The sequence below is a fragment of the Dromiciops gliroides genome, chromosome 3 (assembly GCF_019393635.1).
Source record: "Dromiciops gliroides isolate mDroGli1 chromosome 3, mDroGli1.pri, whole genome shotgun sequence".
Taxonomy (NCBI): Eukaryota; Metazoa; Chordata; class Mammalia; order Microbiotheria; family Microbiotheriidae; genus Dromiciops; species Dromiciops gliroides.
The window spans coordinates 157,198,716-157,223,276 of NC_057863.1; the positions used below are offsets into that span (position 1 = coordinate 157,198,716).

General features: G+C 38.3%; 1 protein-coding gene across 1 annotated transcript in view; it reads right to left on the minus strand.

Moving 5' to 3' along the window:
* Window positions 1-24,561, minus strand: part of STK24 (serine/threonine kinase 24) — a 152,170-nt gene that overhangs the window by 34,321 nt on the left and 93,288 nt on the right. The window contains 1 exon segment of the mRNA XM_043994998.1: window positions 2,391-2,447. Coding sequence (XP_043850933.1) covers window positions 2,391-2,447 — 57 coding nt within the window.

Genomic DNA, 24,561 nt, shown 5'->3' on the forward strand with positions numbered 1-24,561 from the left:
GTTATGGGTCCAGATGTATTTAAAACAGTTTAACATTTGAGTGGACTTGTCAGAGATCTATCTTTAAATTTTCTATCATTTCCCAGTTGTTTGACTATAAACAAGGCTCTTAGTCTATCTAAATCTTAATTTCCTTGTCTGTAAAATGGAAATAATATTTACATTATCTTTTTCAAAATGCTGCAAGTAAAATCTTTTGTAAACTTCAGGACTGCTGTGTATATATGAACTCCTCTTCTCAAAACTCGTTTTAATTTCCTACCTCTCCACCCTGTCTGATTTCCATACCAAACAAATAATAATCTATTATTCTTCCTCCTTCCCCTGTGTCATAAGCCATATGATCTCCAGAGAGGAAGAGGCCAAGATGTAAATTTAGGTAAGGGTTCTAAATCTGGAGATTTATGTAAAGATTTAAAGTCATCCCTGAACTGGTATGGGGGAGGATGGGGGGGGGGGGGGAAAGAAGAGAATCACATCTATTTTTAATAGCCTCTAACTGAAACTGTACATTTCAATTTTTTAAAAATATAAGTCTAAGGGGTCCACAGGATTCACCAGAATGCTAAAGAGGTCCATGAAAATAAAAAGATTAATAACAACTCCAGATCTAGAAAAGCTAACTTCACCATAAAGGGCACAACCAGGTCCATCCACTTCAGCCATTTAAGCAACCAAACCACTAATATCTACAGAAGGTATGAGGTCAGTGTAGGACAGCCCAAGTCCAGGGGAGGAAGCCTATATGGGTTAACTAGAGAAGGAACTTGAGGGTAGTCAAATGTCTACAGGTTCATGCCCAGAAAGCATATAGTAAGGGAGGTAACTGATTACAAACTCATTCATTGCCTGTCGGAAACCTGGGAAAAGAGCTTGTTGTAGGAGTCTGAGAAGCAGATGCCTAAGGCAGGCATAGAATTCTATATAGAACTCAGGGATAGGGAAATGGGCTTACATATATTTATTTTTAAATTTAAAAAATAATAATAAACATTTTTATTTAAAGTTTTGAGTTCCACATTCTATTCCTCCTTGCCTCCCTTCCTTCCCCCACTCCCTGAGGCAGTAAGAAATCAGATATGGGTTATACATGTGCAGTGACATAAAACATTACCATTTCAGTCGTTTTGTATAAGGAAACTTGAATAAAAGAAAGTAAAAAACAGCATGCTTCTGTCTGTTCAATCAATATCAGTTTTTTCATTAGTCCTTTGGGATTGTCATGGATCACTGTATTGCTGAGAATAGTTAAGTCTGTCACAGTTCTTCAAACAATATTGTTGTCACTGTGCACAACATTCTGCTCACTTCACTACATCAGTTCATAGAAGTCTTTCTAAGCCTTTCTGAAATTACTGACATACATTATTAATGAACTTGCCAAACAGAATCTATATCAACTGAAAATGTGAGGCACTCCACCAGGAGAGGACTGGGCTACTCAGCAGAGTTCAAAAACAGGACTAGAAACACTGAGAAATGTCAGGACATTTGCAAGTCAGACTATGATTAATTTAAGCTAGGAAACCTTCCTTATCTTTGTAACTATAAGTGAAATCCAACCCTCCAATACGTTTTTATAATGTTTCACAATAAGAAAATTAGTGTAGTATGGTAGACAGAACACCAGCCTAGGAGCATGAAAGACCCAGGTTCAAGTTCAGCCTCTGATACTACTAGCTATGTGAGCCTGGGCAGGTCACTCTCAGGGCTTTGCACAACTCTCTAATGCATGAGTAGCAGCTTTCCCCTCCAAGAGTTCCCCATGCTAGTAAAATCATTGGACCCATTAAAATTAGGCCTAATGTCAGTTATAAGCTCTGACAACAGAAGTAGCCAAGTCCTATATACACCACAAATTGCTTAAGTAGGTATTTCCCATTATCTCAAGGGACAGTCCTTTAAAAATCTTCAAAATACAGGTTTTATTCAATTTTGTAACTCATCATTCAGAGAGTACAGAAATGTGGGAGCTCCCAAAGCTCAAATATAATGAATGACAGTATCAGTAGTTATATCAAGGATTAGAATCACTGTCATACTAGGTCTTCATAGTCAGAGAAATAAAATTAATGAAGTTCTCTTAGGTCACCAGGTTGGGGAAAACCTTTTGAAAAACAGGTTAATTTGCTTATAACATTTATCATCCTATTAAAGGAAATGGGTTCGGAATTATAATTAACTTCACTCTATGAAAAACTAAAGCCACCAATTCTGTTAAGAGCAAATTTGGTGGGGGACAGGTTGGGGTTGGGGTGGGGGCCTCTAATATAAGTACTACTGTTGCAAAAGGACACACAGAATTGAAAATTTAACCATAGCCGACACTGGTTTTTTTTTAAGTTTTCCTAAGAATATGTTGCATAAGGAAACTTTAAGGATATACTTACTAGATCTAATGCAGAGCCTCCACCAAGGTACTCCATTATTATCCACAATTTGGTATCCTAGAAAATAAAATACAAAAGAGGTTTAAGAAATGAAACAATCAAAATAAAGGCTTCTTTCTGAACATAATTTGGAACTAGAGGATTTTCTAATTCTGTTTAACATGTTCAATTTAGAAAGTAATTTTAAGAAATTGTTACAATGTTTACTGAACAGTGAAGACATGAAAGTAAACTCATTAATAGTAAAGTTTCTGCCAATTGGAGGTCAGTCTTCTAGAACTAAAGGGAAGGAGTTGGACAAAATGGCCTGAGAGTACCATTCCCCTGCTGGAATTATCATTGTATGAACCCCCAGACTTCTGTAGTGGCTCAAGACCCAGAAATGATTAGGTGGCCTAAAAAAAAAATTAAGAAAGACAGACTTGTTTTCTCCAATACGTGAATAGTCAAAAGATATAATAGCCAACTCGCAAATTAACAAATGCAAACTATTAAAAATGCTCCAAATCTCTAAATACTTAAGAGAAATGCAAATTCTAAAGTTACATCCCATACCCATCATATCTTCAATGATCACAAACAAGGTAAATGACAATTGTTGAAGAGGTTAGGAGAGTATAGACACACTAATGGGCTATTGGTGAAGCTGGGAGTTGATTCAACCACATCCAAACATTTTTTGAATTACATCACTAAATCAATCTCTTTCTGTCTCTGTTCCACCCCTCCCTCCCTCCCTCCCTCCTCCTCCTCCTCCTCCCACAACTACACACTATTTGACCCACTAATATTGCTGTGCTACACATATGTGTGCACCTCTAAGATCAAGGCTAGAAGAAAATGGTCCATATGTACAAGAGTATTTATCAAAGTATTTTATGCAGTAGCAAAGAACTTGAAACAGGTGCCCACTGAGAACTGGCTTGATGAATTATATTATATGAATGTAATAGAATACCATAAAAATGATGAACACAGTAGATTTAAAGAAACATGAGAATACGTACTAAATGAGGCCGATTTAAATGAGCAGAACCAGGAAAACAAGGGGGGGGGGGCCGGGCGCCGCAGTTCGGGATGGGACTCTGAAAGACTTTAAAACTCTGACTAAAGCAGCTGACCAATCATGACTTCAAAAGGTTGGTAACTGCTGTGTGACCCTGGGCAAATCACTTAACCCCCAATTGCCCTGCCCTCCCCAAAAGGTTGGTGATGAAACCTAACTCCTACCTCTTGGTGGAGAAGTTAATGACTTTTTTTTGGGGGGGGGGGGTTGAGGCAATTGGGGTTAAGTGACTTGCCCAAGGTCACACAGCAAGTAAGTGTTAAGTGTCTGAGGCTGGCTTTGAACTCAGGTCCTCCTGACTCCAGGGCCAGTGCTCTATCCACTGCTCCACCTAGCTGCCCCAGTAAATGACTTCTGAGATGCAGGATGAGGTGAATTCACAGAAATGCCCATTAATATATTCTGCAAGAATATATGTATTTATTTCGAGAGAGGGCTTCTACTAGGTGTATTAGTAAGTTAGTGAGTAGTAACAGTTACAGAAATAAAAGGATACGAATAAGATTTATTTTTTAAATAAAAATAAAATTTTAAATGGTATAGAAAACAAAAAAGTTTTAATAGCTTGTTTAAATTATATATACATATATACACACACAACACATACACACATACTTCTTTTGAAAATTTGTATGTTTAGTTTCTTACCAAGATTTGTTCTCTTTTTGTATATTAAAAATGGTGTTTATTGATTGTTAAATCCATAATAAAAATGAAAACATTATTAAAAGACACAAGACATCAGTGGTGACTGATTAGCAACAGCTACTAAGATAAGTGACAAAGATAGAGAATAAAGTCTCCGAAGTGCTTGTTCAGGGCAAAGGGACAAAAGCAGAGGTGAACACTTTGATACCCACAAGAACAGTTCCAGAGAATGCCAGGAGAGAAATCTATTGTGTGTGATATAGTGTAAGTGGGAGGAGAATATTTTACATGTCTTGACTTCAGTAGCTCCCCACAAGGCAGAAATGTTGCAAGCTGATCAGCCACATGGCAGACCGTCTAAAGCTGTACAATTCTAAAACTCATTCTCAGAGAGCAGGGGATCTGGTAATATTTTCCAAGCTTCTTGCCTGCCAATGTTATTTCACTGAAATGAAGGTGTTTTTCAGAATATGAATGTTATTACCAGAGGTTTTCATGAGAGAATTGCTCCTATAAAGGCAACCCACAGAGTTGTAAATCTTGCTATAGCAATTAAATGGCAATTTTCAATTCTTTTCCTGAGCTTGGAATTCTATTCAAAGGCAGATATTAAGAGAATATTTTGGCGAAAAATTAGGGCTTGGTGTCACACCTGAGGAACTATCATCTTTTTTCTGCTGAAGCCTTTGGAGTGAACTTTCTCCAAAACACTCTGGCACAAGGTCTTTAAGAAGTGAAAGCTATTATTGCTTCACACCCCATGAACAAACTCAGGATAAGTGAAATGGAAGAATAGGAATGTTAATTGTTGATGTCGTTGTGAATTAGTCCAACTGCTCTGGAAGACTATTTGGAATCATACTTAAAAAAAAGTCACTACACTGTACGTATGTTAACCCAAAGATACCACTAACGGAAGGAAATTGTGTCCATGATTGGAAAACAAATAAACAAATTGTGGTATATAAATGGCACAGTGGGAAATAGCTAAGATATCTGAAGTGAATATGAAGAATTCAAAGAAACTTAGAAGGTATCATATAAACTGTTGCAGAAGATAGCATGCGGAAGCAGGAGAACAATGTGCTTGATAACCACAATGATAAAATGAAATATTCTGGAACTGAACACAGCAACCAATCATCATGTCTGAAGACATATCTCCCAAACCCAGTCTCTTTTTATTGGCTAGCCTGGAATGTTCTCTCTCTTCTAACCTCTGGGTTTCCCTAGCATCCTTCAAGATTCACCTTCTACAAGAGGCCTTTTCTGACCACTCTACACACACACACACACACACACACACACACACCCCTTGTATGTACATAAGTTAGGTCATTGAGGGCAGACAACATTTAAAAAATAATTTTTTTTTTTTGCACTTGTCTTGCCAGCACATAGCATAGTCCCTTAGTACATAGTAAGCACTTAACAAATACTTGACTAAATTAGAAGAAAAGTGGTAGACTACAGATTTGGAAAGAGGCAAGTTTTCAGACATGGTCAATTTCTTTCTTTAAAAAAAAAAGTTTTGGGGGCGGCTAGGTGGCGCAGTGGATAAAGCACCTGCCCTGGATTCAGGAGTTCCTGAGTTCAAATCCGGCCTCAGACACTTGACACTTACTAGCTGTGTGACCTTGGCCAAGTCACTTAACCCCCACTGCCCCACAAAAAAAATGGGGGGGGGGGCAGCTAGGTGGCACAGTAGATAAAGCACTGGCTCTGGATTCAGGAGTACCTGAGTTCAAATCCGACCTCAGATACTTGACACTTACTAGCTGTGTGACCCTGAGCAAGTCATTTAACCCCTATTGCCCCACAAAAAAAAAATTTTTACTTATTTGTTACAAGAGACAGTTCTTGAGGCTGGCGCAACCATTACTAAGTGGCAGTGGTATATCAAAAGAAGGACAGAACATCAATAATTTTTTAAAATAATAACCATTTTTATTTATAGTTTGGGGTTCCAATTTTTATCCCTCTTTCCCTTCCCCTTCAGGCAGTAAACAATCAGATATGGGTTATACATGTATGATTATGTAAAACATTACCATATTTGTCATTGACATCAATAATTTTTTGGTTTTTTGTTTTGTTTTGGTGAGGCAATTGGGGTTAAGTGACTTGCCCTGGGTCACACAGCTAGTAAGTGTCAAGTGTCTGAGGCTGGCTTTGAACTCAGGTCTTCCTGACTTCAGGGCCGGTGCTCTATCCACTGCACCACCTAGCTGCCCCAATAATTTTTTTAAAAGAATGGAGGCAAACTGACAACCTGTCTGTGGGCCACCAAGTTAGCAAATATATAGAAATCACTGGATAATTTATTGGATGGCATAGGCAAATCAAAAGCCACTGACAGCAACCTTAGAGGATGTCATGGGTTTTCTTGGAGGACCAAAAGAAGGCTTTTTAATTAAAGAGTTACTATTTTTCTTGTTTGTTAGGTAGAGGGTTTTTTTGTTTGTTTTTAGGCAGAAAGGCAACCCCATTCTTTGTTATCATCATCATCATTATATTTTTAATTTTTTTCCAATTATACATAATGATATTTTTTAGTTCCAAATTTTTCTCCCACCCTCCCTTCCCTCCCCCTTCCCAATGGCAGCTTAGTAATCTGATATAGATTATACATTACAATCATGTTAAATATGTTTCCACATTAGTCACGTAGTAAAGGAAGAATCAGAACAAAAGGGAAAAAAGCCACAAGAATAAACAACAACAACAAAAAAGAAAATAGTATGCTTAAATCTGCATTCAGACTCCATAGTTCTTTTTCTGAATGTGGAGAGCATTTTCCACAATAAGTCTTTTGGCACTGTCTTGGATCATTGTATTGCTGAAGAGTTAAGTCTATCACAGTTGATCATCACACAATGTTGATGCTGTGTACAATGTTCTCTTGGTTCTACTCATTTCACTCAGCATCAATTCATGTAACTCTTTCCAGGTTTTTCTGAAATCCATTTGCTCATCATTTCTTATATCACAATAGTATTCCATTACATTCATTATACCACAACTTGTTTAGCCATTCCCAATTGATGGGCATCCCCTCAATTTCCACAAAAAAAATTTTTTGTTACCACAAAAAGAACAGCTATAAATATTTTTGTACATGTGGGTCCTTTTCGCTTTTTTATGATGTCTTTGGGATATAGACCTAGTAGTGGTATTGCTGGGTCAAAAGGTATGCAGAGTTTAAAGCCTTTTGGGCTTGGTTTCAAATTGCTCTCCATAATGCTTAAATCAATTGACAGCTCCACCACCAATGCATTAATGCTCCAATTTTCCCACAACTTTTCCAACATTTATCATTTTCCCTTTTTGTCATATTAGCCAATTGGATAGGTGTGAGGTGGTACCTTAGAGTAGTTTTAATGTGCATTTCTCTAATCAGTAGTGATTGAGAACCTTTTTTTGGTATGGCTATAGATAGCTTTGACCATTTCTCAGTTGGGGAATAACTTGTATTCTTTCTTTCTTTCTTTATTTTTGGTGGCGCAATGGCGGTTAAGTGACTTGCCCAAGGTCACACAGCTAGTAAGTGTCAAGTGTCTGAAGCCAGATTTAAACTCAGGTCCTCCTGAATCCAGGGCTGGTGCCTTTTCCAGTGTGCCACCTAGCGCCTCTAAGTTGTATTCTTATATATTTGATTTAGTTCTCTATATATTTTTGATATGAGACCTTTATCAGAAACAATGGCTATAAAAATTGTTTCCCAGCTTTTGACTTTCATTCAAATCTTGTTGAAGGAAGCTCCATTCTTTTTGTTTTTGTTTTTGTGGGGCAATGGGGGTTAAGTGACTTGCCCAGGTCACACAGCTAGTAAGTGTCAAGTGTCTGAGGCTGGATTTGAACTCAGGTAATCCTGAATCCAGGGCCGGTGCTTTATCCACTGCGCCACCTAGCTGCCCAGGAAGCCCCATTCTTGCCAAAAATTAGAGGTGATTTTTTTTTTAAACTTTAATTTCATTTACTTAGTTTGGTATTTGCCTAAACTTACATAGATCATCATCATTGTGTTTACTTATCTACTTTCATGTAAAATTTCCCAAAATATAATAAGCTACTGGACAGAAGGCACAGTTCATTTTATCCTTAGAACTTAGCCAGCTGCATGACAATACTAGCAACTTAATAAATACTTAATTGAATTACTCCCTCTAAGAACTCCCTATGTTCCTTATTTTGGGTTATAACAGCAGAAACGAATATCCAGTTAAGACTAGGGTCACTATACTGTATGTTATAACCTATCCTAATCATGGTTCCACCTATAGTACAAAGGATCACTCAGAGTCCAAACATTCAGATAAATAATTACTTTAACAAAAATATTCAACAATCCACCAGATAGTAAAAAGCAGTGCAGAACAATAAAAGCCACCAGCAAAGAGACTGGCAACTACCAAGGAAATTTTCTAGGTCACAGGAATACTCTTCTCCCTACTCCTAAAAACTGTTTCTCTGTCTTCCTTGCCCAGAGCACAGCCCTAGATCAGCCCACCTGGAAGCAAAGTTAGCTCAATCTGCCCCAGGTTTGCTGGACTCCTTCTGGGACCACAACAACCCCAGCTGGTATTTGTTGTGGGCAGTGTGGTGGCTAATAACACTCTCTGGCTCCTTTAGGGGTCTGGACCACAACACTTCCTGATACAGGAGAACAGAAGAGCACTGAATTTTTTAACTCCTGTGATACTTTCTACTGCAGAAGAATAAGGTGCTTAAACATATCTGTACCACTCGATTCTTATAGTTGTGTTCCTTAGTCCATGGTACCCACCCTATCATGGATCATCAAAAGGAAGGCCCTACTGATATCAAGATAAGCTTTCCCTGGGTAATCTTTCCTCACCTTCCCTTGATCTCTTTAGAGAGAGGCCAATCAAGTCCCATCTGCAGCCAATTGTGCAATACTATTCTCTGGGAAAATTTTTTGCTGACTCCAGAGATTAAACACCCACAACAGGACTTCCAGGAACAGTAATAGGCCACAAACTACGCCCCTAGTAGTTTCTCCTAAAAACTCTATCCCCTATCAACTACTACTAAGCTTCTCACCTCCTAATTAGTCAGCAAAAAAAGCAGAAAATTAGTCTTCAAAGGGGAAAAAGGGTAATAAATACTACCACAAGGGGGGGGCAGAGAGGAGATATCAAGGAGGTGTTATTGTTTTTAAAATTTAACAAGCAAAATCACCATGCATTTAGAATTCAGTTTTTTCTACTAATATGTTGCTTTGTCCTTTGGCCAAATAAAACTCAAAAAATAATCAGCTACTTAACAGCAAAACCAAGTGACCACTCAGTGCTCGAGTACCAACAATGCCATCCTCACTTATGGCTACCATCTTCCACGTGGATATAGGAGAGGGAGTACATATTAGTCTCACTTCTGGTACTTTTTATGAATGTGACTCAATTTCTACCTGATCTGAGTAGGGGAAGGGAAACTCTGTGCTGTGTATGGAAGACATGTCTCCTAATTGGCAGAGAAAAGGAATAAGCATGAGGGAGCAGAGTTGGGAGTAGAATTAGTGCCAGAGTTTCTTGGGGGTGAGACTTGAGTGACTTAAGAGGACACTGCAGCCATGGAGGGGAAGCTGGCTTCTCAGCATGTCCCTGATTTCTCCACTGCTTTACCAGATGTTTTGGAGACTCACCTCTTGGGTGACATAGGCACTTCTCTCTGGTTTGAGCTACTGTCTTCCAGCAGAGGGCTTTATCTAATTTTGTGTATTTTCTAGTATATTCTAACTTGTAGAACTTCTCCAATTTGTTTGCTACTTTGCTTAGATAAGGGTTTGCTTGTTCTTCACTATTTGTGATGGCCTTTTGAGTGAATGTCATTTAGTGGGAATGAGCTAGACTATAAGCTTAAGCAGTTAAGTGTAACCTGAGGGAGTGAAAGAAGCGGAAAGAGGCAGCTTTTTGTCTGGAAGCCCCCCAAATACCTATACCCCTAGAGAAACAATATTTAGAGGTACATAGAATTATCATTTTAGCCAGGAAACACCTCAGATACTGAACCAAAATTGTCCCAACTTTTTGTGCTTGTAGGACCTGCCTGTCCCTCACCCCTTAACCTTGCTTGTGGTGTAGGCATTGCCCCAGGCTTTCTTCCTTTCCCAAAGGCAGCCTTCTAGACCTCAGAGTATATCTATATTCAGATAATCCTGTGTGGACACCCACATCTTACATGAATATAGCATGTTACGTTACATTTCATTGAGTCTCAGGCTCTAACAAACATCTTGCTATGATTCTTCTCTCTCAAGATAAAGTCCACCTCCACCAATCAAAGATAATTCTTCTCTGATTAAATGTGTGCCTACTTAAGATGCTAAAAATTGTATACTGAGGGGGCAACTAGATGGCGCAGTTGTTAAAGCGCCGGCCCTGGAGTCAGGAGTACCTGAGTTCAAATCTGGCCTCAGACACTTGACACTTACTAGCTGTGTGACCCTGGGCAAGTCACTTAACCCCCATTGCCTACCCCCCCCCCCCCGCCAAAAAAGTATAATGAGACTCAAGCATTCAAATTCCATCTTTGGTCAATTTTACTTCATGTGCCAATGTCTCCGAAATGACAAATTAAAGAATAAGAGACACAAAAAAACCCTCCCTTTCTATCCCATAATAGGCATCTCACTATTACTGACACACCCTGGTTGAATGATATTCTTCCTTACAAAGTATTTATCTCCAAGACTTCTAAATTTGATGTTTCTTTTTTTCTAACCAGAACTTCTATGCCCCAAAGGCAGCCTTCTAGACCTCAGAGTATATCTATATATAATATGCCCCAAAGTCCACAAAACATTTCTGAGAGAAAAATAAAACCTTCACATAACCAGGTGGATCTGGCCTAGTACTTGAAGGGTGCAATAAGGGGAGGGGTGTGTCCTCCTTTGCTGCTGGTTTCTCTTCCCATTCTTCCTTCTAACCAAGGGTATTCCCTGAAATGGAATTCTCTTAATCTATCTTTTTGCTCTTCCCCTTCAATCCCCAGTCTCTAGGCTGGAGGTGTTAAACAAGTTATAGGCCCCTATCTCTGCCAGTGTTTTTCCAATTAAATGTGCTCCTGACTTCCCCTCTTTAGCCCCTCCCAGAACACCAGACTCCAAATCAGGAGCTGAAAGCCTTATTTTTGCCTTTATAACTAACTAGCTGTGTGACTGTGAACAAGACATTTAACTTTTTTTGGTCTCAATTTCCTCATCTATAAAATGAAATCTCCAAAGTTGTTTCTCAGCTTAAATAGAGGATCCTATTAAGAACCGACAGTTTTCAGATGAAGAAATCAAAGGTATCTATAGTCATATGAAAAAAATGTTCTAAATCACTACTTATTAGAGAAATGCAAATTAAAACAACTCTGAGGTACCCCCTCACAACTATCAGATTGGCTAATATGACAGAAAAGAAAAATGATAAATGTTGGAGATGATGACGGAAATTGGGACACTAATCCACTGTTGGTGGAATTGTGAACTGACCCAAACATTCTAGGGAGAAATTTGGAATTATGCCCAAAAGCAATCAAACTGTGCTTACCACCTTGGTCCTGCAATACCACTATTAGGTCTGTATCCCAAAAAGATAATAAAAGAAAAACACATATGTGTACAAAAATATTTATAGATGCTTTTTTGTGGTGGCAAAGAATTGGTAATTGAGGGGATGCCCATCAACTGGGGAATGGCTGAACAAGTTATGGTATATGAATGTAATGGAATACTATTGTGCCCCCCCAAAAAGTAAAGTAAACAGAACCAAGAGAACATAATGGCACAGTAACAGCAACATTGTATGATGTTCAAGTACTAATGACTTAGCTCTTCTCAGCAATACAATGATACAAGACAATTCCAAATGACTCATGATGGAAAATACTATTCCTATCCAGAGAAAGAAATAATGGATTTTGAATGCAGATTAAAGCATACTATTTTCATTCTTTGTTTTGTGTGTCTGTTTTCTTTTGTTCTGCTCCTTCTTCCACAACATGATTAATGTGGAAATATGTTTTATATGACTAAACGTGTATAACCTATATCAGATAAAAAATTAAAGCTGAAAATTGTCTTTACATGCAACTGGAAAAAATACTATTTAAAATAAATAAATATTTAAAATTAAAATAAAATTTAAAAATATAGGCTCCTATAAGCTAAATCAAGCTCTTCTCCCTCATAACTTTCTCCTCTCAACTTGGCCATTGTGTCATTGGAACAGTTATTCTCTTTTTCTTTTTTCTTTTGGCGGGGCAATAAGGGCTAAGTGACTTCCCAGGGTCACACAGCTAATAAGTGTTAAATGTCTGAGGCCGGATTTGAACTCAGGTCCTCCTGAATACACGGCTGGTGCTCTATCTACTGTGCCACCTAGCTGCCCCCCACAGTTATTCTTTTGAATTCCAAACCTCAACATCATCTCTGACACTCTTCTTTCTACCTCACAGCCAATAATTTACTTATTATCCCATTTTAAGTGATAACAGCCTTTCTGTTATCTTCCCATTCCAATACACTAATTCTGACTCTTATCAACTTACATTTAAATACTTCAAATCTCTCCTAAGGAGTCTCCTTGTCACTCATCTCTCTTCCGAAGGTCTTCTTGTGCCTGCACAATGCTGCCAAAGTCTCAAATGAAAGGGAGCTCTGAGCAGTGATGTAGCACTTGTTATGTAGCAGGCACTGTGCTGAGCATTTCACAAATATCTCATCTGAATCTCACAAATACCTTAAGAGGGAAGCATTAAATGACCCCCATTCTACAGCTGAGGAAACTTGAGGCAGAGAGATGAAGTGACCTGGGTCTTCTGGACTCGGGCCAGCACTCCATCCACTGTGCCACTGAGCTGCCTCAATGTTACTCCTTCCATATTATATATAAAAATATGCATTATCCTGTCACTCTTCTTCTAAAAGATTTCAGTCTCAAATCCCTCTGGATAAAATCTAAGCACCTCCACCTGACTTTCAAGGCCTCTCTAACCTAACTGCAGCCTACCTTTCCAATCTTATCTCCTGTTACCCCCTGCTCTAGCCAGCTCAGTCTGCTAATTCTTCCTCATCTATACAAAGCTAAGTTCAGTGCCTTTGGTTCTGATCACTCCTACCTGTAACATTTCCATTTGCTCCCTCTACTTAACTAAGGAAACTGAAGCTATTCCTTTAAGTCCCACCTCATCCACAAAGCCCAAAACTATTCTAGGTAGCCCAATGGATAGAGTACTAGACCAGGAGTCAGGAAGACCCAAGTTCAAATCCAGCCTCAGATAGTTCCTAGCTGTGTGACCCTGTTTAAGTCACTTGACCTTTCTCACGCCTCTTTTATCCTGGCCCTGAAATATGGTTCTTTGTTGATAAAATGCAAGAAGCCTTTTCACATCCATGGTATGTCTCTTCACTGCCCTTTGGGAGACCTGAACCTATCCAGACAAAATAGAAAATCAAGAATGCCTACTTCCTAGACCACGATAGATATGCCAATGAATCCAGAGATCATGGAGCTGAGCCAACTAACTACATCGTAACTTAGACTGATTCTCTAAGGGGAAAATGAACTGGGCCTACTAACTGTATTTAAGAAACTTCATAATGCTTCGGAGAGCTCCCAAGTCTTTTCCTGAAACAAAAACTCACTTTTCATTGTACCAATATTTTTCCAGTGATACTGCGTGGCTAGTTTGTATTATGAAACAAAGTGCTTCATAAATGAGAATTTATTAGTGCCAATATTACTTCCACTTTTGGAATAAAGAAACTAAGTCATCTTGCCCGCTCTCTACCCCCCGAATATTCACATAGCCAGTCAGCGATGGAGTTGAGACTTGGAGTCCTAGAACCTCTAAGTCCAAAGAAGTCACATATCCCAATTCACACCTGAAGCAGGGATTACCCCTATAGCATGAACCTGTCTTTTAATTCTGAAACCTAGGCCTAATAGTCTTTCCATTACACTCTGTTTTTCCTGAGGAACCATGTTATCCTTATACTATAAAACTTTGTGAGAGACAGCATAAAGCAATGGAAAGGATATTTAGGTTTTGAGTCAGAAAGCCTGGATTCAAAACCCAATTCTTTGGGTAAGTCCCCCACCTCTTTAAGCTTCAGGTTTTTTTTTTCCTTCTGTAAAATTAGGGAATTGGATTAGATGGCTTCCGAAGTCCTTTCCAGCTTCAAATTTATAACCATATGATCTGAACCTATATTCTTTAAGAAAATTAAGATGCTAGCAACTTTTCCCTTCTGTGAGTGGCTAAAGCTGTCCTCCGGCGCCCCAAAGTGGGCTGCCCCTCCCCCAGTGCTTCTGCTCTCCCCAAACTGCCCCAGACACGTATGCCTTGCGTGCCACACGCAGCCCAGCCCCCACTAGCATGGGAGGCCCCAGGGACACCAGAGCTTCCTCCACTCAGCCCCCCCCCCCACCTGACATGGGGCTCTGCCTGCCCTGGGACGCCAACGAATTAGCTTGGCTTGTGTGGGCAAGGTCAGCCCGAGTTTCAGGAGGACAAAGAAGGGTTATGCAGCCTGGTGGGCGGACAGTACAGGGGGAGACTGACAGTGAAAAGGGGGACTAAGAAAGGGGAGGCTACAGAGAGCGGGCGCGACTGAGAGTTGCAGAGGACTGAGGGCTAGAGTTAGTGGGGGGCGGCTGACAGTGGAGGAAGAGTGAAAGGTCATAGTGAAGATGCAGGAAAGGAGGTTGGTCGGTGGTGAAAGCAGGCACAGTAGGAGGAAGTGTTAAGGAGGACTCTACACAGACAGACGGAGGAGCGGAGCAGTGAAAGGAGGGGAAGCTGCAGAGAAAGTTAAAAACGCAGTCAGGTTGTATTTTACTTTTGTTATCCTTAAGTTTATTCACCTCAATAAACCCTTTGCTGTTAAATTGAAAGAGGCTTCCTATCACGGAAGGGGGAAAGGGACCCACATGTACAAAAATATTTATAGCTGCTCTTTACGTGGTGGCAAGGAATTGGAAGTTGAGGGGGTGCCCATCAATTGGGGAATGGCTGGACAAGTTGTGGTATAGGAATACAATGGAATACTATTGTGCTGTAAGAAATGATGAGCAGGAGGAGTTCAGAGAAACCTGGAGGGTCTTACGTGAGCTGATGATGAGTGAGATGAGCAGAACCAGAAGAACATTGTACACAGTATCATCAACATTGTGTGTTGACCTACTGTGATGGACTATATTCTTCTCACCAATGCAATGGTACAGAAGAGTTCCAGGGAACTCAGGATAGAAGAGGATCTCCAAATCCAAGAGAAAAAAAAAAGAACTGCGGAGTATAGATGCTGAATGAACCATACTATTTCTTTTGTTTCTGGTGCTGTTGTTTTTTTCTATTTTGAGGTTTTTCATTAGTGCTCTGATTTTTTCTCTTATAACATGACTAATGCAGAAATAGGATTAATGTTATTATGTGTATATATGTATATGTGTGTGTGTATGTATATATATATATATATATATATATATATATATATATATATATAAAAATAACCTAGATTACCTTCTGTCATGGGGAGGGGGAAGGGAGGGGAGGAAGGGAGAAAAATCTGAAATTGTAAAGCTTGTATAAACAAAAGATGAGAACTATCTTTACATGTAACGGGAAAAAAATACTTTATTAATTTAAAAAAAAAAAAGAGGTTTCCTAATCTTTTTTCTTGTAGTCTGGGAGAGGCAGTGGGGGAGGGAGAGCCTCCCAATTAGCTCTTCCCATATTAAATTAAAAGCAGTCAGATAGCCAGCCAGGAGCTCACAGACTAGGACCAGTTAATATAATTTTTACACTTCCAAAGAATTAAACATGAAACTGTCAAAAGTATTCATCATATGATAAAGATTCTTGTTATGAAATCAACCTTAAGCACCCCTATTTTGTTCTGAAGTCTCCCAAAGCCCTCTTCAGTGCCCAGGGTAATAACTCTATACCCCTAAATGCTGAACCAGCATGAAATATATCCACATATTTCAAGTCCCAAACTATTTTTTGAGCAAATCACTTTTAAAAAATGCTAAACTATACCACACTGCCTTGAATTGAAGCCAATGCTGCCATTCCCAAAGTACCCTACTTATCACTGGCCTCGAATACACATAAGAAACAATCTTTTCAGTCTGGTAAAATCAAAGTTCACAAAGAGTTTAGGATTAGAAGTTAGGAAACAAGTTGTGGGTCTAGCTGTGTGATTTAATTACTGTCTAATGCTGTTAATCATTTCCCTTCTGAGCCTCAGTTTTCTTGTCTAGTATCTGAGAATATACTACCCATTCTGCTGTGTATCACATGACATATGTAAAATATAAACTCTCATTACTGTTTTCACCACTGTTAATGTGAATATATGGATCATCTGGATTTGATGGCGGTGCCTTATTATCCAAAAGTATTTTTGATGAAACCCTGGGTTAAAAGGAGCAAAATGTCCTTCAACTGAACTCTAAACTGAACCCATAACTAGCTAACTAGATAGAGCTAGCAGATAAGTCCCTACCTGGTTACTTCTTTCCTCATCCTTGCCAAACTCCTTTTTGGAATCCTGTAATCTTATCATGGTACTTCTTTATTTCCTCCATACTTGTTATAACTGAAATTGTTAAAACTGCTTTGCATTACATCCATTCTTATTATAGTATTTGCTTTTGGGTTGATTTGTGTCACGCTAATGAAACTGACAACATCCTGTAACCAGTGAGCATAAAAAAACCTTATATGCCCTCAGAAAGAGGGAATCTTTGAGCTCCCTTAAGAGGGGGTCTCCGCATGATTCATGCTATTTCTTCTTGGGACAAATAAGCTGGTCGTATGTTTTTCCTGTCTGTCTCTAATGTGATTTTTCCTTTAGGAAACACGTTCTCTGATCTGTTTTTTGCTGGGAAGACAGGTATGGAAACATATTGTAGTTGATATTATAAAATTAATTTCTCTGAACTGTTTATTATTTTTCTGTAGGAGACAGGCAAATAAAAACTATATTTAATTTTCGATACCATCATAATCTATGGCTCACAATAACTTGATAAACGCCTGGATAACACAAAAATTTGATGAAAAACCAGAACAAGAGTATCCCTTTTGATGTAAATTCTTGGCCAAAGTGAAATTTGTCTTCATGTTTTATAAATACTCTAAGCTTCAACAAAAATGTAGTCACGAATGACTGTCTCAGAGGGGTACAGAAAAGACTGACAAGGTGTGTCTAATAAAAACACCTCCTTCCTGGTTCTCAGGTAAAGGTTAACTTCTATATTTGTCAAGATATGTAATTATAACCTTCATAAAACCTTTCACAATTTGGCTTGTGAGGGATTTGTTTCAAAAGACTGGGAAAATGGATGATTTTAGATAAGTATTTATACCTGTAGGGAGCTTCAGATGAAGAAAATTATCTCAATTGATTTAAAATAGGAATGATCACATATGGCATTATTTTAAAAGGTACACTTACAATGGCACTTACATAGAACTGGTTTTTCTAAGGAAGATCTAGATAAATGTCCAAGATATAGACCTATTATGACCTAAATTCTCTGCTTCCTTTTCTTTTCTTTTTTTTTTTTTTGCGGGGGCAAGGGGGGTTAAGTGACTTGCCCAGGGTCACACATCTAGTAAGTATCAAGTGTCTGAGGCCGGATTTGAACTCAGGTACTCCTGAATCCAGGGCCGGTGCTTTATCCACTGTGCTATCTAGCCGCCCCTCTGCTTCCTTTTCAAAGGAGTTCATAGACTCCTAGGTTTTGAGTTGAACAGACTTTCTCATCTGGATCCCAGAGGGATTAAAGTAACAGTCACATAAGAAAATGGCAAAGCCAAAAACTGAACCCAGGTCATCTGATTCTCTACTCTTGACTGGAGAAGTATGTGAAAGGTTAATTTTTTAAAAAGCTATTGGGGCAGCTAGGTGGTGCAGTGGATAGAGCACCAGCACTGGAGTCAGAAGGACCTGGGTTCAAATCTGGCCTCAGACACTTAATGCTTATTAGCTGTGTGACCCTAGGCAAGTCACTTAACCCCAATTGCCTCACAAAAAAAAAATTTTTTTAAAGATAAAAAGAGCAAAAATTAAATTTTATGATTCTTGAAGTGAGATTATTTTTTCATTTTAAATTATGTGCATACAAGCCCTCATTTATAATCTATAAGGAATCCAAAGTACAAATACCAATTCACAGATAATTGTAGTCCTGTAGAATGTTTAACAAAACCAGGAGACATAAAACTAACAGAGATGCTGTAAGGACAAATTAAAAGTACACACAACATCAAGTAATATGGTTCTCAAAATGTTATCAAAAAAGGCATTGCTTTTATATTATTGTAGGCAAAGGGCAAGCCATTTCTATAGCTGTTACTGTTTGGGGTAACCTTATTCACTCAATTTTTCCAGAAGTTTTAGTGTAACAACTTAAAGCTTATTAATTTTATAAAAGTTGCAAAGCAACCTTTTCTTTTTAAAAAACAGGGATTTTTCTTAAATAAATGAATAAAAACTGTTTATCACTGTAAAAACAAACAGGGATTTTTGCAGCACAATTTTTCACCTAATAAATATTTTTCTGCTAGTTCTTAATGAGGCAGTGTGACTTACTGAAAAATGAAATTGATAAATCAAAGGAGATGAACGGGCAGTTTTCAGACAAAGAAATAAGAAATCAAAGCTACTGTAGTCATATTACAAAATGTTCCAAATCATTATTGATTAGAGAAATGCAAATTAAAACAAGTGAGGTACCACCACCTCACATCTATCATATTGGCTAATATGAAAGAAAAGGAAAATGAAAATATTGGAGATATGGGGAAATTGGGACACTAATGTATTGTTGGTAAAGTTTTTAATTGATCCAATCATTCTGGAAAGCAACATGGAACTATGCCCAAATGGCCATCGAACTGCACATACACTCTGACTGAGCTATAACACTACTAGGTCTATACCCCAGAGATGAGAGAAAAAGGAAAAGGACTTATATATCCAAAAAATATTTATAACAGCTCTTTTTGTGGTGGCAAAGAATTGGAAATTGAGGCGATGCCCATCAATCTGGGAATGGCTGAACAAGTTGTGGTATATGACTGTAATGGAATATTATTGTACTATGAGAAATTGATATTTCTCTCATATTTAATAACTAATTATTGTATTAGCACCAAGGTTTTTCACCTTTTCCTTCTTCCTCATCCAGAAACCAACTAGTTTGGGAAATCTCTCTTAAGGATTTACCCAGGCCAAGATCTAATCAAACAATAAAAGAAATTCTAAGTTTGGGCTAATGGATATATTCCTGCTCATTGTATTTGCTCAAACAGAACTGGGAAAATGCCAATTCTCTCTTTTGTCAAGACAGATGATTATGAAAATTGATGTCTCTTTGACCACAATCTGCATGACCTAAGTCAAGTACCTCAAGACCCTCATTTTGACATAGCCTACCTCCCACTGTTAACCAATCAGAATTGACTGCCACCCCTAAGGAACGCCTACTCTTTGAAGGGCATATATAAACCCCATCTCCATTAGGGGGTCTTTGGTCTAAGAGAGACAGCCAAATGACAATCCTTTAATTAATAATGTGCTGGCGCATTATTAATAAAGTTATTAAAGTTACCCAGAAATTATGGCTCATAATTTTAAAAATCATCACAGTACTATAAGAAATGACAAGTAGAATGCTTTCAGAAAAACCTGAAAAGACTTACATGATACAAAGTGAAATGAGTAGACCCAGGAGAACATTATACATAGTAACAACAATATCATATTTTTACCTGTGAATAACTTGGCTATTCTCAGAAATAAAATTATGTAAGACAATTCCAATGGACTTGTGATAAAAAATTCTATCCACCTCAAAGAAGAAAATGATGGGAGTCTGAGTACAGACTGAAGTATTCTTTTTACTTTCTTAATTTTTATTGGTGTGTTTTCTTTCACAACATGACTCAATGTTTTGCATGGCTGCATATGTATAACCCATATCAAATTGTTTGCCTCCTCAATGAGGGGGGAGGGGAAGGAGGGTGGGAAGGATTTTGGAACTCAACATTTTTAAAAACGAATGTTAAAAATTCTTTTTGCATATAATTGGGAAAAAATTTTTAGAAAGAAAAATGGAAGGAACATAATCTGCTGAATTCAACAAGAATTTTAAAGTGCTAATTATATGCATGGTACTAGTCTGGGTGTCAGGGATACAGAAACAAACATGGAATAGTATATTCCCTCAAGGAGTTTATATTCCATTGGAGGAAACAACAAGTACACGCCAGCATCTTTGCTAAGAAAACCCCAAAATGGGGTCACGAAGACTCAAACACAACTGAAATGACTGAACAACAACAAAAGAAATACAACAGATGTGCTAGGGTAGTGGTATCATTCCAAATATAGGTATCAGCGGACACACAAAGGTGGGAAAGTATGGGTCTTTATGACAGAAGATGCTAAGTAACCTATTTTGGTTGAAGCGGGAAGAAAGTGGAGATCAGAAGACCTGTGAGGCAGAATGAATGGAATTAGGAAAACAATATATACAATTAAAACAAAATGGGGATCAGGGGGATGACTTCCAAACTATGATTAATGTAATGATAAAATCATGAGGCAAGAGGGCTGAGGATGAATAACACCACCCATGTTCAGTATGAGAGGTAATAGACTTAAGATGCAAAATGAGACATAACATTTCTGGACCCGGCCAAGGTGAGAATTTATTTGATTTACTATGGATGTTTATTATTAGAATTTTCAAATTATACAATTGAGAGAAGGATGCAGTGGGGAAAAATAAACAAGAAATCATTTTAGCTCCTCAAAAAACCAACCAAACAAAAAAAAAACACACCCTGATTTCCTTTTTTTTTCCCCTGATTTCTTTTTAAACTAACTCAAATATCACTTCTCCAAGGAGCCCCTTTTCCTGATCCCATCGGATGCTAATGCTTTTCCCTCTAAGGCTAATTTTAATGTTTATTGATTGACTGACTGGTTGACCTAACATGTGCTAGGGAATACCCAATGTTTAGGATATAATCTCTATCCCAATGGAGCTTATGAATTTCCTGGCAACTCACTTAGTCTAGTTCAGAGAGCTTGGTAGGGAGAAAGGGAGAGAAAGAAAAGGGGAGAAAGGTCAGAGGGAGAAGGACAGAGGGGAAGAGAGAAGGAGAAACAGAAAGGGAGGTAAAGGGGAAGAGGAAAGAGGGACAGTGAGGGTTAAAGGTAACATACAGTTGAGGAATATCAAAGAAAATAATTAAATTACATTAATGTAAAATATTAACAGCAACTAAAGTTTGTGATGAGGTAACAGAATACTACAATGAAAAAGGCAACGGTCATCAGTATCAATACAATACAACAAGCATTAATTAAGTGTGAAAGAAGGGGGCGGCTAGGTGGCTCAGTGGATAAAGCACCAGCCCTGGATTCAGGAGTACCTGAGTTCAAATTCGACCTCAGACACTTGACACTTACTAGCTGTATGACCCTGGGCAAGTCACTTAACCCCCATTGCCCCGCCAAAAAAAAAAAAATGTGAAAGTGTTCCTACACTCAAGGAACTTACGTTCTCTTGAGAGAAACAACATGTACATATATGCAGACACAGAATGCAAAAAAATACAAGACAGTTTAGGGAGGGAGAGCACCAGGAGCTATGGGGATGAGGAAAAAGCTTTCTAAAGAAAGTGGTGCTTGAGCTGAGAGCCTTTAAGAAAGTAAAGTAAGGGACCGTGCAATCCTACTGACAGAGTATCCTCTTCTTTTGGATACTTTCTCCTCTTGTGGCTTCAAATGTATCAGTGTCTCCTGATTCTCTTCTCACCTCTCTAACTACCCTTTCACTGGCTCATCTAATCAATCTCAACTTGGATACCCTCTTCTCTCTTTCTCAAAAATTTCACTGGCTCGCAAAGCTCTAACTCTAATTTCTATGAAGATAGCCCTCAAGTACACCTCTAGTTCTGACCTTCCCTTCTGAACTCCACATGTATCATTTGTGAGAAAAGGGAATGGTCTCCTCTCAATAAGGACATACATTCAAATTATACTCCTCCAGACCTGTTTGAGGACAAAGGTCTCAGTCCCTCCCCCTTTCCCTCCCCTCCAGCAAACAGATCACAGATCACACGGTTCAAGTAGCCCTGAGCTGGTCTCAATGAGGTCCTCTTAATTGGTCTTAAGTAAAACTTCTACCTCCCACAGAGGATAAAATAGCACTTTGCATATAACTGATGCTTAATGTTTAATTGAATTCCATTTTTTTAAAGGGGGGGAGAATCACCAATGAAACAAACTCATAGTAAAACAGAAATGCTGAAAGACTCAAAGATGTGACTCAGATCTTCTTTCCCTTCCTGCGCTCATACCAGAAAGTATAACTAAATAAAGAAAACCAACTCAATCATTTATTTGCCAAAGTTTCCCACCCCTCCTCTGAAGATTATGCAGTAAAAGTTCAGTTTATTCAATCAAATGTACTAAAATTAAAACATATCTTATCATATTCCTGCCTCTAATTTTGTCCAGGAATTATCCAAGGGTCAAAAAAGGGACAGACAACAGAAATATTGAAATACTTGTCTTTTCCCACAGCAATTAAGGACCCAAAGATTTACTCTCAAAAATAGAACGTTTTGCCTTCATTCTTTGCTGAGCCAGTTCTCAAGGGAACAATTTTTAAAACAGTAAACAAATGCCTACAACAAGTAAGGCAGTAGTATAAAGAATTAGCTCTTCCCTATAGGGCCCTACAGTGTAGAGAAGAACAGAATTAACAGAATGAGTAAAGGCATTCTTCTCCTATCTTCAATATTTTGTGGCAGCCTGTAAGAAGGAATAAGAGATGGAAGTAAGAAGCACTTAAAGTGGGGTAAGACTTTCTGCAAGTGTTGTGTTTCTGTTTCTTCCTCCCATCCCACTTCCCACATCTACACCATCTGCAAAGCTCAGAAGTCTCTCCCTACATAATAAGATCACTGATTTGGAACTGGAATTGAGGCTTACAGACAAGGAAACTGAGGCCTAGCGAGGGTAAATAACACATGGGCTTTCTTGGTCCTCACTTACACCAACCTTCAACCCCTCCTCATACACTCACCAATTCACCCGGTTATTAGTATAGTCTACTCTTTGAAATTACTTTGCATTACTTGGTATACTTTTGTTTTTACTTACTTGTGTGATATATCCCTAGTAAGCTTCTTGAAGGCAAAATTCTTCCATTTTTGTCTCTGTAACTGGGACAAAATCTAGATACAAAACTGCCATTTACTAAAAATTTGTTGAATTTAATTATGTTGGCTTTAGAATATAAACAATGAAGTCTAACACTATCCATTCCCAGAATCACTGAGATTATCCTTACAGTAAAATAACACAATAGACAAGAGATCTTAAATTTTAGGGCCCCTACAAATCGCAAAGATCTAATATAATATTCCCTCACTAACAGGGATTAATTTTCTTGGCCAAAAATTAAAATACTTAGTCCACTTGGGAACTTGAACTTCATTCCATTTGTTTGGAGGGAGAGGAAACAAAGAAAGCAAAGCAGCCAAATGTCTTGAGGGACTTTTCTCAATTGCTTTAAGACAGAATGGGTTCAAATCCAACCTCAGACACTTGACACTTACTAGCTGTGTGACCCTGGGCAAGTCACTTAACCTTCATTGCCCCACCAAAAACAAACAAACAAAAAACCCAGGATGGACAGGGCAACATCCATTCTTCACAACACTCTGATGCAACACATTTCTTCAGCATTATCCTTGGCAATCTCACTTTTTAAACAATTGACTGGCCAACGAAAAGCTATCTCATATTACTTCAAAAATCAGAATTTGCCTGGCATTTGTTTAGCCTACCTAAAAAAAAAAAAAAAAGAATAGCTTTGTACCTTCTTTACTTATTGGCATTCAACAGAGGCTTAATGTACTGAAACCATCTCTACTTTTCCCAGAAATGTGAGGACAAACAGATACTTAGTTAGTGTGCTAAAAATTACTCTCAAAGAAAACAGATGTGCTTTTCCCAAATTCCATCTGTTCTGAGCCAATCAGGAATTCAGATGACCTCCCAAATCCAAAGTAAGGCTGACAGGGTAACTAATTCTATATGGCTGAATATCGAACATGTTACTTCACAGATCCCAGTACCTATTTCATGAGAATCCTTGAACCAAGGCTGTATTACCAGCAGATGACCAAAGATGAATCTGGAGAAATTATCTTTCTGACAATCAAAAGTTTTCAATGCCCAATAGGAAGATTTTAAATGAAGATTTACTCACTGCCCAGTCTTGGCATCAATATTATACAGTGGCAGTAAGACCAGAGAGGGTAAGTGGCAAATGCCAATTCAGTAGTAAGAAAAGTACTTTGCTCACGGCTCATAGATATGCAATCTTCATAGAAAAATTAACTCTGAGA